We start from the raw sequence: 15,917 nt of genomic DNA, 5'->3' as shown, positions 1-15,917 counted from the left end.
TGTGGCCCCCTAAGAAAACCACCTGCTTCATTTTGGGCACCTGGGCAGTATCACAGCCCTCACACAAATCAAATGAGATTTGTGAGGAGTATATTTATCTGGTGCTTCCTTGTATCAATATTTATGTGTTTAAATAAATAAATAAATAAAAATAAATAAACAAGGCAGCGGAGCATCATGAGGAGATGCAGTCCCATGGTAGACGGTCACCAACGATTGATTCGTACGCCATTTGTTCCCTCAGGATCCTGGAGCCCATGTGCACCATTGGTTTGGAATCAGGGTTTTCCAACTCCCCTAGGTGGACATTCCGTGTCCACCAACCCGGTTAAAGCGCCGGACATTCGCTTTTCGTCCTCTCACTTTCGTAAACAACACTCCCGTCATGAGAAGGCAGTAAGTAAAAATTATCAGCCACTATTAAAATTTTGCCAATTTACCTGAGATGATTTCGTTGTAAAATTAACTACGGTGAATTATTTTAATTGACTAGTAAACATGCATAAAGCAAACTTAATCACAGAGAACTATTAGTGATTATAATAATATAACAACTCATGTGCAACCTCATGAGCAGAGCTATGAACCGTAATTATTGTGTCAAGTCTGATGACAGTATATTACAGTGAGAACCTTCATAGGTAGTAAATAGTCAAATTGATGAACGTCAAATGTGTACATTGATGAGTTACAATGATGTAAATATACAGCTTTGTAAGAATTTTTGTCTGGATGGGTTTTTAGTTTCTTTAAATTATTTGAGTACATATAAATCACGCTGAATAACTTCATAATATATATATATATATATATATATATATATAGAATAACTAATCCATAGAATAACTAATCCTCTGTGTGTGTACAGTCTTTCAAACTTACCTGTGATTGATGCTTTTTACCTTGTAAAGTGTACCACTTCATTTAGTATTTATAAGTTGTCAATGAGTATATGTGTATTTCATAAATTCTTTAAATTACTTATACGTTTGTCAAAATTCTTAATATCTATCAGTTTATCATTTGTATTCAATAAAAATAACATGTATTATAGAACTTTCAATAAGATTAATTATTTCTACATTGAAAAAACATGACATTATAGTTGCCAAGGTGAATTAATATTGGTAATACAACAGTTTTTATGATGTGGGAAATAAATTGTCAGATATAACAGGAATAAATGTAATCGAAGGTTGAAAAGTTAGACGGCAAACAAACAAGCAAATAATGTACTAAACAAATATAGACTGTAATTTATAATGCATAAATTCAAATTGATGATACGATTCTTTTATAATTCAATGGCCATCTGAAAGTATGTTTTTTAGGTTGCAACACTATTCGTGAGACTCATGAGTAACAACCACTTTTAATCTAGAACAAGAAGAACTCTTGTTTTATTTGTACTAATCAATAAATATCCCTTTTGATGAATTTATTTATTTATTTAAACACATGAATATTGGTACAAAGGGGTACCAGATACATATGCACCGCACAAATCGCATTTGATTTGTGTGAGGGCTGTGATACTGCCCAGGTGCCCAAACTGAAGCAGGTGGTTTTCTTAGGGGACCACACTCGGAGCCTTTGACCTTCAAGTCCGATGAATTACCAAGTTATTGTTATCCTGTGTATGTGTAACTGAATTTCATGGGTCTATGTAACAAGTCAAACTTAACAGCAGAAAGCTTCTAAAACAGACATTTTGGTTGAATTATCAGTTTCGTAAGTTGTTATCGTACGGTTTCTCTTATTTACTTTAGGCTTATGATGATTGATACACGTCTTTTTAAAAAAATTTTCTATAAAGAAATCTTTTGAGTGAAGTAATTTACTCTTCTGTTACTTTGAGATATTTGTTTACAATACACTTATTTCTCTTGTAAACTGTTTCAAAATTAATGATTGATTTTTATTGAGTTCTCTCAGGTCAGTTCTCATAGCCGTGATATCAATAAATTTTACATATGTAAATAAAATTTTCATGGAAATGATTGTTCTCAAATATTATTTCGTTGTCGATGGAAGAACTTAATTTTTATAAATATTCAAACTGAATCCCTCTCGTTCTGTGCTAATCTTTACCTTATGGTCTCATTCATCCACCGAAATTTATACATAAAGTCGCCGATTTTTGTGTATGTATCATTTGTTCAAATTATGTTCGGTCCTTCTTATTTATTGTGATTAATAGGGTTTCTCACTTTCCCGTTACTGATGATATTCAAGAAATATAACTTCATACAATTAATAGAAAATATTGAGCCAATTTAAAAAATTGTATTCAAACCTCAGTACAGATATTGAAATTGGGATCCAGGCACATTCAACTGATAAGTTAAAAGTGGAACGAAACCCATGTTTCGAATCCGAAAATATGAGTTCTTTGTTTAAAATAATATTAGTGTGCCCTATGTTACCACAAACGTATGCCTTATGGTTTTTTTACATTACTAATAAAATAGTGATATTGTTTATATCTTCGTCTAGATAATCTAGAAAAAAATCAGTCATTATGACAACGGTGTAGGTCTTTGTGGTAAATAAAACATAAAATATTATAAACTCTGAACACTCCGGCCGTCCACTTGTTTCTTATCATCTACATATCGTTTTTGTGTTTATGCAGTAGTAGTTACATTTTATCCTATTGTATTACCTTAGTCAGTCATCTACAACGTAGGACCAGGAACATATATGCATTGGTCCAAGTTGCCACACCTCATTAGCACAACAAGATGAACACCAAATTCATAGAAACCATTACTTCAATGGTAGCGATATATAAAACAATATTGCATATAAGAATATGATACAGGGAGAAAGGATAAGTTCGGAGACCGATAAGTATAAAGTAATTTTAACCTCATGGTTTAAGGGAAGGCAAATGGTGTATACACATACGCCATTGTGATCAATTCTGAGCCATATCACCCAGAGTCTCCAGCCATTGGTTACGGTAGTCGCGCGGACTCCAATCAAGTAATCTGCATTTTCCAACATGGCTCAGACCAGAAGTTAGTGACTTTGTAGACTGATGCCACATTTTGGTTTGTCTGCCCCTAACTTTCTCCCATCGGTCTTTAACACAGGTCAGCATTGCGCGCCGAGGTAATCGGTGTTCAGGCATACGTAACACGTGGCCCAACCATCTCAGTCGATGAAGATTCATGACCTCATCAACTGATTTACCATCATTCCCTAATATCCTATGTCTAACCTCACTATTGTTTACCCGGTGATTCCTTTACCTTTTTCAACTGTGAATGTCATCCTAGCTGTTTGTTGATTGTTTACTGGAGTAGAAGTAGGACTCCATAAGACACATCATAGTCTGAACAAAAGAAAAAGTCATACCATTTAATCGGAAAGTCTTGTAAAGTCTACGTCTTAACCCATATCTTCCACTAATTCTAAAGGTTTGTGGAAATTATCTGACTAAAAGAGAGTTCACATCACATAATCTGATACTAACCAGAAAAAAATATGGGGAAAATAAGGAGCACTGAATATCTGTCTATCTTCTAGTTTGGTAACCCTCAACACTGCGGATCCAGAGCATCGATAGGGATCGAATCGTAGACCTGTAGTTCTCGTGAAAATCATAGTTCATACATCTAATAACCATCCCGATTGTTACATTCACTTTAGATAGTGGGGTTCATAGGTTAAGGTGATTATCTGTTAGTTATCCGGTCATGACCCCACCTTCTAAGGTTTTGACAGCCATATAGTACGGTATGCCTTCGTACAAGAAATGTATCCTATGGAACAGCACACAAAGTTTCGAAGGGTGCCTGAATCGCGTTTGTTTTAGTTGTCGGTCATTATTATCCGGATGACCAAGTAATTGTTTTTTAAAAGTTATTCAACTCAATAACTATATACAGCTTTACTCACGAGGCACTGGCTTGCATCTGCTGAAAAATTTGTATCGAAGTACGAATCTAAAAACTATTGGTTGAAGTTAAGGAGCTTAAGGCAGTGATATATAATTCTGATTTAAATGGTGAACATCATTTTCTAAAAAACCTTTTCCAATGAGTTTCCTAGTAGATTTTATTTGTTAATATAAAATGTTTCAAATTAAGTGTATTCAAGTGCATTAGTTGTATGGTGGTACATTGATGTCAAAGTAACTGTCATATGTGAAGGTTATATATATAATAGCTAATCTACTCCCATCGCTAATACTGTTCATATTAGTTATGGTATTGTACAGAGAGACTTAGGCTCAAAAAATGTTTATGCAAAACTATGCAAATTATCCATTTCATTGTTGACTATTGTTCTTTTATCTTGTTTTCTTGCTTGCATTTCGTATCAATTTAACAGTTCAAATATACACAACTAATATATCTTTCCTATCTGATAAATATGATAAACATAACGTTTTTTGTGAGGTAAATATAAAAAGTACATGAATAATTAGTTCAAGTTGGTATTTTTGACAAACTGGAGGGGAGATATACGTGTTTGCCGAAAAGATGAGAGCAGACATCCGGCTGTAATTAAGTAAGCTAGTGTATTGTCTCTTTGGTGTGGTTAAATCATTCGGCTTTTAATTACTAAGTCACAGACTTGAACCTCGTTTGATGTACTTCAACTTAGACAGGCGCAGATATTAGCTTGTTGCCCTTCACACTTAAAGCTAAATATACGAAATCTTTTTTTCGGTAAATTAGTTACAATAATAAAATAATTATTGTAAAACTCTTGGTTGAAAACCACTCAGAATCTATAAACTTCAAGATCTCGAGGAAATATCGACGCCTTAATCCATACTGATCAAAATCTACAACAGGTAGACAATGTGTCGTTTATTTCCGAGCTGCATTATGGACTGAATTATACAAGTTATAATAGCTTAGGATGTGATTTCTGGGTTTTACTGTTAGTGTTGGAACAAATGTAATTATCAATCTTCGGTTTCAATAAGTTTCATGTTATTGTTTGCACCTTTTAATCATTCATTCAATCTTAAGTTTCTTCTGTCTCTCGTTTATCGTGTGCACGCTATCGGAAATTTTATCCTTCTCAGAATATACATGACATTTATTGAGTTAAACAGCACTCACAATTCTGTTTCTTGTTAAAGTCATCGAATTACTTCCCAATTAGACTACTCATTTACTCCATACACTAACAGCCTTAAGTTAACCAATCAGAATCAAGATGGCTCATCATGTATTTCGCGCGAAATCTAAAGTGGAATGATGGATAACTTGTATGTTAATAGTAACTGAATGAAAACTGACAATAATTGATCCTTAAAATGCTCGGGACCAATAAAAATATCTATTGCGCAACCGAAATTAGAATTTAAGGTGATGCCTACATGTCAAAACATACCTGCTCCTAAGGTAAATCGTTGGTAAAGTGCTGAATATGACTCAATGCGTAGTCAAGAGTGTTTAATAAATCTATATAATATGCTCCCTTGTTAACACTTCCTCTAAATCTTAACCCTATGTTTTCTAAGTTTGTAAACAGAAGGGTGGCAAGTCGTTGCATTATAACTGATGTCAGTTCGTGTTGAAAATGCCAACCGTAATTTGTAAACCCAAGTCAAAACTTCAATCCTACTCCTAATACCTAACCCCAACTTTTTTACATTATAACCCATGTCATTTAGTGAGAACTCAGAATACTACCTGACTCCTAATATGTGAAGCTAACCTTTTTTCTTTGCTACAAAGAATAATTGGGCATGTAAAGTTCAAATATTCAGATAAAAAGCTATTATTCCACTGTCATTTTATCAGTTTTTATTGTCAATTGTTTTGTGACTATGCCGCATTTACTGATTGGCTGACGTGTCGCCCAAGATCGTCAGTATATTATACTTTCACCGATATGATAATAATAATACTCAGTTTATGAAACACCATATGTTTAGTTAAAGTAAAGAATCCTCAGAACAAAATATGTGGAATCTCTTCAAGATTCTCATCTAATGAGCGTTTAATTTGTGAATAATCAAGAAATATGTATAAATGTTATATCTTGATAAGACAATTATTGTTGGGATTTCCAGTTGGCCTACACTTCTTATAAATTCAAGAACGAATGATGTATCTTATTGTAAACGATTCTATTGCGGAATTGATAACAGCAGCTGGCATACAACACTTCAAAAATTAGCCGCTAGAACAGAAAGATGAAATGTGGAAAAAACCTTGAAGTTCAAACAAAAAAAGCTGAAATAATGCCGCTTACTAACCATAGTAACGGAAGCACAGCCTTCAAACACAAAAAATCAGCGAACTAAAAGTAGTAACAGTCAATCAGTAAACGGCGAAAGGTATGAGATAGACTGAATTAGAAAATACCAATCATGGTTGCCATTACTAGTAATATTCTAACATTATTAGCAAAAGTTTACTAATTCTGTGATCGTCTTAGCGATAAATTTTTAGTCAGTGATTAGCTACCACTAAAATGCATCCATAATTGTTTACGGTCGTTCTTGTTCTTATGATATTTCTCATCACGAATATATTTGATGTACAAGTTCTATGGTAATCGCCTCTGGTCTCTCCGAAAACAGAGGAGTAGGAAAATCTACAGAGTACTGGAGTAGTACGTCTCGAATTCTTCATTAGAAAAGAATGTCGATATAGGTGCATTTTATGGAGCTGCGTATGTACACACAGTCGATAATTTTAGTTCATCGATTGAAACAGATCTAAAACAGGAAACTAATTTTGGCGATGAATGGACATTTACAAAAGTGGTAGTCCAAACGTTTGTGCGGACCTCCTGGCAGCTGACACTTATTTATATATCTACATGAATAGTAGAAACGAAAGTCTCATATTTCACATTTGATTTTCTTTATTTATATTCTTCTCGTCAGTGATTTTACTCTTTTTAATATGATGCTTTTATCTCTGTGACATTTTAAAACATGTGAATTTTCATGATAGCTTGTTTTATAAGCTTAAGCCATGTAACTGATATGATGACTAGTAATTTTATGAAGCTATTTTCATTACAAACTGACATTATCTGAAAGCTAAGGACTGATTGGACACGTATTTTATCCCAATTCGAATCCCCATATTAATGGTTGGATTTTATCATTTTCACTTTAATGCCTGAAGTTTCTGTGTTCAGTCTTGTTCATTAGGTTTTAAGTGCACATTTGTTCAATGCTCCATGACTGTTAATGGTTTTATAATTAAAGTCAATTCATGGTGATAATGTTCTCTAAGTTGTATAAAAGCAATAAAATTCCATCTGGAAAAAATAGTTATTTTGCTATTCAATTGTTATCATATTTGTGTACTTTTCTCTTTGTGATTTCATAGCTTTTCCCCTAAATTTTCACGTTAGTACTCATCTTAATCACATTCATAAGCTATCTGTTTTGTCGCTTGGTTCATACTTTGTTTTCTGAAATGTATGTTCTATCCAGCAGAATGTTCTCATTTATATTTATTATTGTTCTCGTCATTTTTAACTATTTTCCATTTCACTAACACGAAGTATCCTCATGAATGGATGTTATTTTGTCTACCTAAATATTCAACGTCCCCACCCATACACACACACACGCGTCCACGTCCATAAATTTCGCCTGTGTTTGTTTGTTGATTTGGATATATTTACATTCCACCTAACTATTCACATCTATGATCAGTAATATAAGCATTCACTTGTACAATTAAAATACATAAGCACATACGTTCCTTGATAATCAAATATACATTGTTATTTCATCTTCCATGGATTTTCACATTCCTATCTTCATTATTTAGTGTTTATAACTTTTGATCACATAAAAACGATCGATTATCTGTGTTTTTTCTTTGTTGTGTATATAAAACGAAAGAATATACGCGTTCACACATGTAATGTCTTTAACAATAAATATTTTTGAAGACTATGTCATCTGAAATTGATATTAATCAATCTATCATTTTAATTTAAAGAGTAACCTAAGGCCAGCTGGTCTGTTGTGTTGTAGAGAACCTTCAGTCCTGTCCGTTCTATACCTTGTCTTACCATCGAAGTCAGTATTTACGTATGATACGACTACATATATCCTAGAAAGTTATCTGTATTTCAGAAGTTACTAATTCTCATTAAAATCATTGACGATTTCGCTCAACCGAGCGTTGATTAGTCTACGGCAATATTTTTGATTTTATATTCCATTTGTTTTTAAATTATGAAAATGAGTTAATTTTTAAGATACCGATCTGACTGTCCAAATCTGTTTTGGCTATCTATCATGACTCATCTGAATTAAGTACAGAATCCTGACTCAGTGGTCTAGATATTAAACGTACGAGCACAGGATCGAAGGTTCTGAGTTTGATCCCCTCATGAGAGATAGTGGATGTGCACTACTCAGGAGTCTTATACTAGGACGAGACGGCCGTCCAATGCTTCCACATTTTCAATCGTTATCTAGGTTTGTTAGGTTTGTAATTTTAGTGAAGTACAGAGTATTTGAAACCTAGCATAAAAAAGTTATTTTGTTAATTATCATCGACTAAATACTAACTTATATAAGACTTTTTTAATTTTAATATCGCTTTTTAGTTTCTCATATTATGCTATTTATCTAAAATAGTACTAATAATTACCAAATGAGCCTAGGCGAAGAATATATTGGTTGGAGCTGGAAAAATACGTATTAACTGTCGATTAAATTTGAAAGAATTTTTCTGCATGGCCATGGAGAACTAATTTAGTTACAATCATAGTGACGTAATTGTATGCGGTAATCAGTTTTTGATTTATTTAATAACTATCAAAACCCAATTAGCCTTTAGCAATCGTCGCTAAGCTCTATAGTTAGGCACACATCTGTTCGTTAATTACATAGCTATTCAATTGAAAGTAATAGCTAATTCAAATTTTCGTTTAATCACTGATATTTCAGATCACTCTATCTAGTCTAATTCTACTCCATGTCGATCAATATAATGAAATGCATCACTGTAAGGAATGTTTAGATTGTGAAAAATACTTTTTATTTGTGATCACTATTCAGTGATCAACAATTAGGGTGAGTAACGTATTAGTTGGGAAACCAGTAAGGTTATTCAAATGCATCTGTTTTACTCTGTTAATCGTAACTGTGCTATATGTGAATACCTCCATGAAAGTGCTTTTTGAATGAAATGAAGTTAAACGGTTCACTTTCAGTGAACAATGTGTTGTTGTCCACTTTTTAACGTTAAATAATTGACTACTAGTTATTTTGATAGTTTAAGTCATGAACTGATCTCAGCTAGACCACTATCAAAAACGTGTATGCAATGAACGGTCGTTTTGTCCCAATGTGGGACTTAGCAGTGTACATTCACGACCTCACACGCGAATGCCTGATCTCTAGACTACCCGGCTGGAACCCAACAGTATTAGTGTCTAACTCCAATCAATCCACGATATTGCACAACTTTCATCCATTATCTGCGGTGAATAACTGTCTCGCATCTGGCAGTGCTCACTAGTGATGCATTGTTGAGAAGTCCCATGCTAGGACAAAATGACCGTCTGGTGCTTCCACGTTTTTATTGATGGTCTAACTAAGATGAATTTTTCATTTGAACTTTGAGAATTCTGTAGTCTCTACAAATTCTCTTGTACTAATTGCTTTACTACTAATTTTTATGAGTAATATTTATTATAATTTCAGGGAGAAACTCAATTTAAAACTTTATGTCGACCAGGTCACTATCGAACTGCAAGTAATGGAGATAATGATTTTTCAAAAAATTATTTAAAAAATGGTTTCCACCATGATAAAATCGATTCTTATATGGTAGCTAAATCTATGATCGCTTTCAGTGAACAATCTCAATTGACTGATAGTAATAATAATGATGATAATATCACTACGAATGGTCAGAACTATGCACTAAGAAAAGATGATGACAATGAAGTTGAAAATATAAAAATGACTGACAATGAAAGTAAACTGGAAATGAGCACTGACGATGATGAGAATCATGATGATAGTAACGATGATGACGTTGGTGATGGTGGTGAATATGTTGAAGTAGGCAGTGATTCTGGAAATGCTCCTGCGCATTTATCAAATAATCCTACATCTCCTTCCTTATCTAATTCTGCTAATCAACATTTTCTATTGGAAAACTATCCACCGATTACTGCTACTACTACTGGTACTACTGGTGATCCTCCAATTCCAAATAGTGGTCGTCATACAATAAGTTCTGCTTATGAACGAGGAGGTCATGCTCCTGCACGGGCTTCTATAACTGCTCTGTCTTTCAATCCACCCGGTAAGTTGTTTTACACGCCTACACAAAAACACACTACTTATTCCGAGCTTTTCGAAATGCTACACAACTTTTTAATTATATATATTTTTGCATCGTTGACTATCGTAGACATCATGGATGTGATGACTAGAGATAATGCCCGGTTGATTAAGTAGAAGTAGATGAAGTGCTGTTTGCACCTCTAACCCGACTTTTAAATCCTGACATTATACTTTTGAGATTTAAATGTCATAACAATCAAACTTTTAGACCAGGTAATTTGAGTAATGAATTGAACACTTTGTGAACTATTCACTTGATGACCCTTCAATCATAATCACTCCTCATAAACAACAAATCTGATTTTTCAAACATAGTTTCAGTAAAAAATTCAGAAACCTCCGGGTAGCTGGTATTCGGTGTCTTCATGAGAAATGATCTAAAAGCAGTGGCTAAATTTGAATAGATTATTAGCTTACAAATGGGAATAAGTTGTATGTTATTTCATTTAGTCTTGATTGCTCAAATCATAAGGAGTGAAGTAGTTGAGTATGTTGACAACGGTATATATCTTGGAAGTCTCATAAGCCCTAATGAGTGGATATCCGACGAAATCTCGATATGGGTTCAGGAAGCTCGTTTGGCTTTTGTCAATTCGCGTCACTTTCATTGTAAGTGAGATGTCTGTCTGAAAACGAAAGGGCCAGTACACTATATACCAATCATTTCTGTATCACCTTGCGACTGTGGGACACGATCTATGAGAGTAGAAAATATATGAAGGCTGTACGGTTTTGATTATTGATTCAAACCCATCAAGCTTATCTCAATATAGATCTTGGGTCCTAGTATTCCTTTATCCACAACTTTTCATTTTGTCTCTTCGAAATACACTCTCAATGTTTGGTCTTTCTCATTATCATTACTACTACAAATTATTTTGGTTCCTTTATTATTCACCTTGTTAGTTTCATGTCATCATTCTAATCTGGTATAACAGCTTGGGATAGCCCACAATTCCACCATACTCTTTGTTGATTAAGACTGACTGAACTTGAACTGGTATGATATTCTACCACCTTTTGCGTTATCCTCTTTTACCTTTTCAGTTCCTTATCTTTAAATAATAGGTTTGTATTAGACTCAAGGTGATTAGACCCAACATACCGTGCTAATCCATTGAGTCACTGAGAATTGATATGAATTACGTTATAGTTTTCAAAATTACTATTCGTAGTCCATAAAATAATCCAACTCCATACTTTGAGAGATATTAAGTGATATGGCTCAAAATTATCAGACACAATGTAGCACACAGTCAGCCAGTCAGTCAGCTACAACATAGGACCAGGCACATTTATGCATCGGTCCAAGTTGCCATACCTCGTTAGCACAACAAGATCAACACCGGATTCATAGAAGTAATTAATTTAGTGGTGGTAGTATATAAAGAAAGGTTGTATATAAGGATATAGTATAGGAAGGAAAAAAGTTATGAAGCAATTTTAATCTCAAGGTTTAAGGGAAGATAAAGAGTGTATACACCTGCGCCATTGTGATCGATTCTGAGCCATGTCACACAGAGTCTCCAACCATTGGTTACGATAGTCACGTGGACCCCAACCAGGTAGTCTGTATCCGCCAACATGGCTCAGACTAGAAGTTAGTGACTTCAAGCACTGATGCCATGTTTTGGTTTGGCCGCCCCTAACTCTCTTTCAACCATCCCCTACACTAGTCAACATTACGCGTCGTGGTAATCGGTGTTCAGGCATACTTGACACGTGGCCCAACCATCTCAGTCGATGAAGATTCATGACCTCATCAACTGATTTACCATCATTCCCTAATACCCGGTGCCTAACCTCACTATTACTTACCCGGTTATCCCAGCAGATGCGAGCAATATTTCTGAGGCATCTGTGGTGAAATACTAGTAACTTACGAGTATCTTCAACTCTTAATGGCCATGTTTCACAGCCGTAAAGTAGAACAGAACAAACTGCTGCGCAGTATACTCGTCCCTTAATTGATAGACGGATATCTCGTCTTCGCCATAGGTGATGTAAGTTGGCAAAAGCCAAACGAGCTTTTTGAATCCATGCTGAGATTTCGTCAGACACCAACCCATTAGGGCTGATCAGACTTCCAAGATAAGTGAAGTTGTCGACGCGCTCGACTACTTCACTCCCTATCCTTAGTTCAGGCGTTGATGCAGGCCAGTTCTGGAGTAACAATTTACATTTGGATGGGGAGAAACGCATCCCCAACATCCTGGCATTATTACTCAGTTCTAACAGAAGACTGCGTTTTGCCAGCGTCTTCACCAAACAGGACTATGTCATCTGCGTATTCTAAGTCGATAAGTGAACCTCCTGGTAGGAGATCAATTCCTGAAAATTCAGTCGACGAGAGTGTTATTTTCAGCAACAGGTCTATAATGAAGTTAAACAAAAATGGGGATAATGGACAGCCTTGACGGACACCACTTGAGGTTGTAAAATCATATGACAGTTCGCCATAAGCTCTGACTAGACTGGTAGTGTTCGAGTAAAGAGCCTTCACAAGGTTTATGTACTTCTGAGGTACACCTTTTAATGACAGACACTGCCACAGAACCTCTCGGTCTACAGAGTCAAATGCTGCTTTCAAGTGAAGAAAAACTATCATTGTCGGACGCCAATAAGCATGTCTGTGCTTTAAAACTTGACGAATGGTGAATATGTGGTCGATACAGCCACGACCAGGTCTGAAGCCAGCCTGATTTTCTCGTGTTTGCAGTTCACGAGTCTTAGTTAGGCGCCCGATAATTAATGAGGCTAGTATTTTAGATACTATGTTAGTCAGACTAATCCATCTATGGTTATCACAGGATGATTTTGACCCCTTCTTATATATTGGGACAATCAGAGATTGTGACCAGTCGGATGGGATTACGTCCGTCTCCCAGATTTTAGCCAGAATATTAGTCAACCTAATCGCTAAAATTGTACCACCATATTTAAAGACCTCTGGAGCCAATCCATCTGGATCAGCTGCTCTTCCTCGTTTCAGATTACTTATAGCCTTTTGAACTTCAAGTAGGGTCAGGGGGCCTACTTCAATGCTCCATTCAGGTTTTCTGGGAATAGTGGGTAGTTGTGCAGTAGCTGAAGGCCAGTTAAACTGCTCCTTAAAGTGTTCCGCCCATCGTTCTAAACGTTTGGGTTGAGAGTAGATAAGGGTTCCGTCTTTTTCCGAGATTGTCTCACTTACACTTGACTTCTTAATTCCGGTTTCTTTTATTAGTCTGAATAGTTGCCTGGTGTTGCCTACAGCCGCTGCCTTTTCCATCTCTTTTGCTTTCGTTGCCCACCACTGCTTACGATCGTTCCTTAGACTTTTAGTTAACCTAGATCTAATTTGTTTACGCTCTTCGTCGTGTTCAGAGCCTGATGGGATGAGTTTACGCGAATCCATCAGTGAAATAGACTTGGAAGAAATCCACTGGGTTTTTGGAGCGCTATGGTTTAAATAATTAATAGATGTTACTGCTGTTTCCACAGCTGTTCGTATGTCTTTCCAAGCAGCATCTGGGTCAGTCTCGTTTACAGAACTGCCTAGATGTGAACTCAGTTGTTGTAGCACACAGATGAATTCCTTTCTTATCTTTCAATACCCCAGAACAAAGAAACATTTCAATTTTTCCCTCATCCTGTTAATTTATAATAAAGTATGATAATTTAAACAGATTCTACTTTGTTTATGCCTGTCTTATTAATTGTTTACAGTCTATACTCATCCTTCAATGTGTATTTATAATTTTTCTCTTAATTACTGCTAGGTATAAATATCGTGTTGTTGTTTGTGTGTGTGTGTGTATTTCCCACTCTTATCTTTTCATTTTGTTTTCTTTTCAAAAAATAAATTAAGTCGGCAAAGCTTCTTCCAAAGATAGTGGTGTTGATTCGTCCACTGTACTCTACCCGAAACAAGCTGTACCACCTCCAGTCTATACAAATCTCATTCAATTGGCTCATGCAGCACAACGTAAATTTTCCATGTCACAATTACCAATTGTTCATTCATATGAAAATATAGATAGTACATTAGATAGATTTCGTTATGCTAAAATTGATATGACCAATCATCAACAATTTATTCATCATCAATCATCAAGTCGTAATTCGATTTCTACAAATCCACAACAATATCATTATACAACAAATGCTTCACCGAATACTACTAATATTAGTAATACGAATAATTGTAATTGGTCTGTTTCAGATAGTATAAATAAACTTGATTTAAATGATTCCGCTGTCAGTCAAAGTTATCATGATGAAGAAACAAAGTATGCTAATCCTTCAACAGTGTTAAAATCTCAAGTTGACAAATTAGCTAATAGTACAAGTTTATCTAATTCATGTCACAATTCAAAAAATTGTCTGGATAGTGTTTCAATCTCTGATGCCACTTCTACTAATAATCCTACTTCAGTTGTTGTTGGTAATAATGATATACATTCATATCAAAGAAGTGGAACAGATCCATTCAGTATGGAAATGGATGAACTTGATCAAGTTATGCCAGGTAACATTCATTAGTTCTAATTAACGTTTTTTGTTAGTAAAGGGTCGTGGAAATTATTGAATTTCATTAAGATGATAAACTGATTAATTTTAGATCACCATTGAGAACTTGGAAGCACTAGACGGTCTTTTCTTCCTCGTATGTAACTCCTCAGCAATGCGCATCCACAACCCTGGACACGGGAATCGAACTCACAAAGTTCGGTCTCGCGCGAGAAGGCTTGAATTGTAGACCTCTGAGACGGTATTCGACGATGTTATTGTCTAACTTCAATCAATCCACGACATTGCACAACCTTTAAATGTAAGACTGTGAACAAGATTTATTTACATCACAATTGAGATAATCCGTGTCGTTTGTGAGGCAGTTACCCACCGAAGACAATGGAAGATGGTCGCGCAATGTCGTGGTTTGATTGAAGTTAGACAATAACACCGTCGAATGCCGTCTCAGAGGTCTACAGTTCAAGCCTTCTCGCGCGAGACCGAACTTTGTGAGTTCGTTTCCTGTGTCCGGGGTTGTGGATGCGCACTGCTGAGTAGTTACACACTAGGACAAAAAGACCGTCTAGTACTTCCAAGTTCTCAATGATGATCTAACATCAATCGGTTCACGAGTTCGATGTAACTTTTTCCCCCATTTAGGTGTACAGATGTATTCACAGATTTATGTTGTCCTGTGTAAAAAAATATTCTGACTTATGTTTGTGCTTTTGCCTAGTTGTTGTTCAAAACTGATCACAAAACGTGCTGAAATTTCTACATATTTATCATCCATTTAGACAACTAGTTAGACTTTGATTATTTTGAATGGTTATCCTCTCTGAATTGACTGACCGACTGATTGGTTGAATCTAACTCGTAAATGGGATCTTTCGAGCCATTTTAATACAGCATTGAGTATTGTATTCTGTCAATTACTTCGGAACTTGAATGACGTACATTATATTACTGTTATTGGATCCTCGTAGGTAAAATAGTTATCATTGATATGGGTGATGTCATAATCTTTTTGTAGATAAATATACTTGGTTGTAATATTTCTCTTTAGTGTAGAATAATGGTACCCTGCCATACTCAATGTCTAATCATTATA

The 15,917-nt window shown here is 35.2% G+C and overlaps 1 protein-coding gene across 1 annotated transcript in view; it reads left to right on the top strand.

Moving 5' to 3' along the window:
• The window catches only part of Smp_161120 (actin bundling/missing in metastasis-related), a gene marked incomplete at its 5' end in the record, with an annotated part of 41,201 nt that overhangs the window by 7,460 nt on the left and 17,824 nt on the right, over positions 1-15,917 (top strand). The window contains 3 exons of the mRNA XM_018789982.1: positions 9,662-9,869; positions 10,029-10,271; positions 14,163-14,822. Coding sequence (XP_018655371.1) covers positions 9,662-9,869; positions 10,029-10,271; positions 14,163-14,822 — 1,111 coding nt within the window. The remainder of the gene's footprint in view (positions 1-9,661; positions 9,870-10,028; positions 10,272-14,162; positions 14,823-15,917) is intronic.

Source organism: Schistosoma mansoni, chromosome W (assembly GCF_000237925.1).
Source record: "Schistosoma mansoni strain Puerto Rico chromosome W, complete genome".
Lineage (NCBI taxonomy): Eukaryota > Metazoa > Platyhelminthes > Trematoda > Strigeidida > Schistosomatidae > Schistosoma > Schistosoma mansoni.
This window is presented reverse-complemented; position numbering and strand designations above follow the sequence as displayed.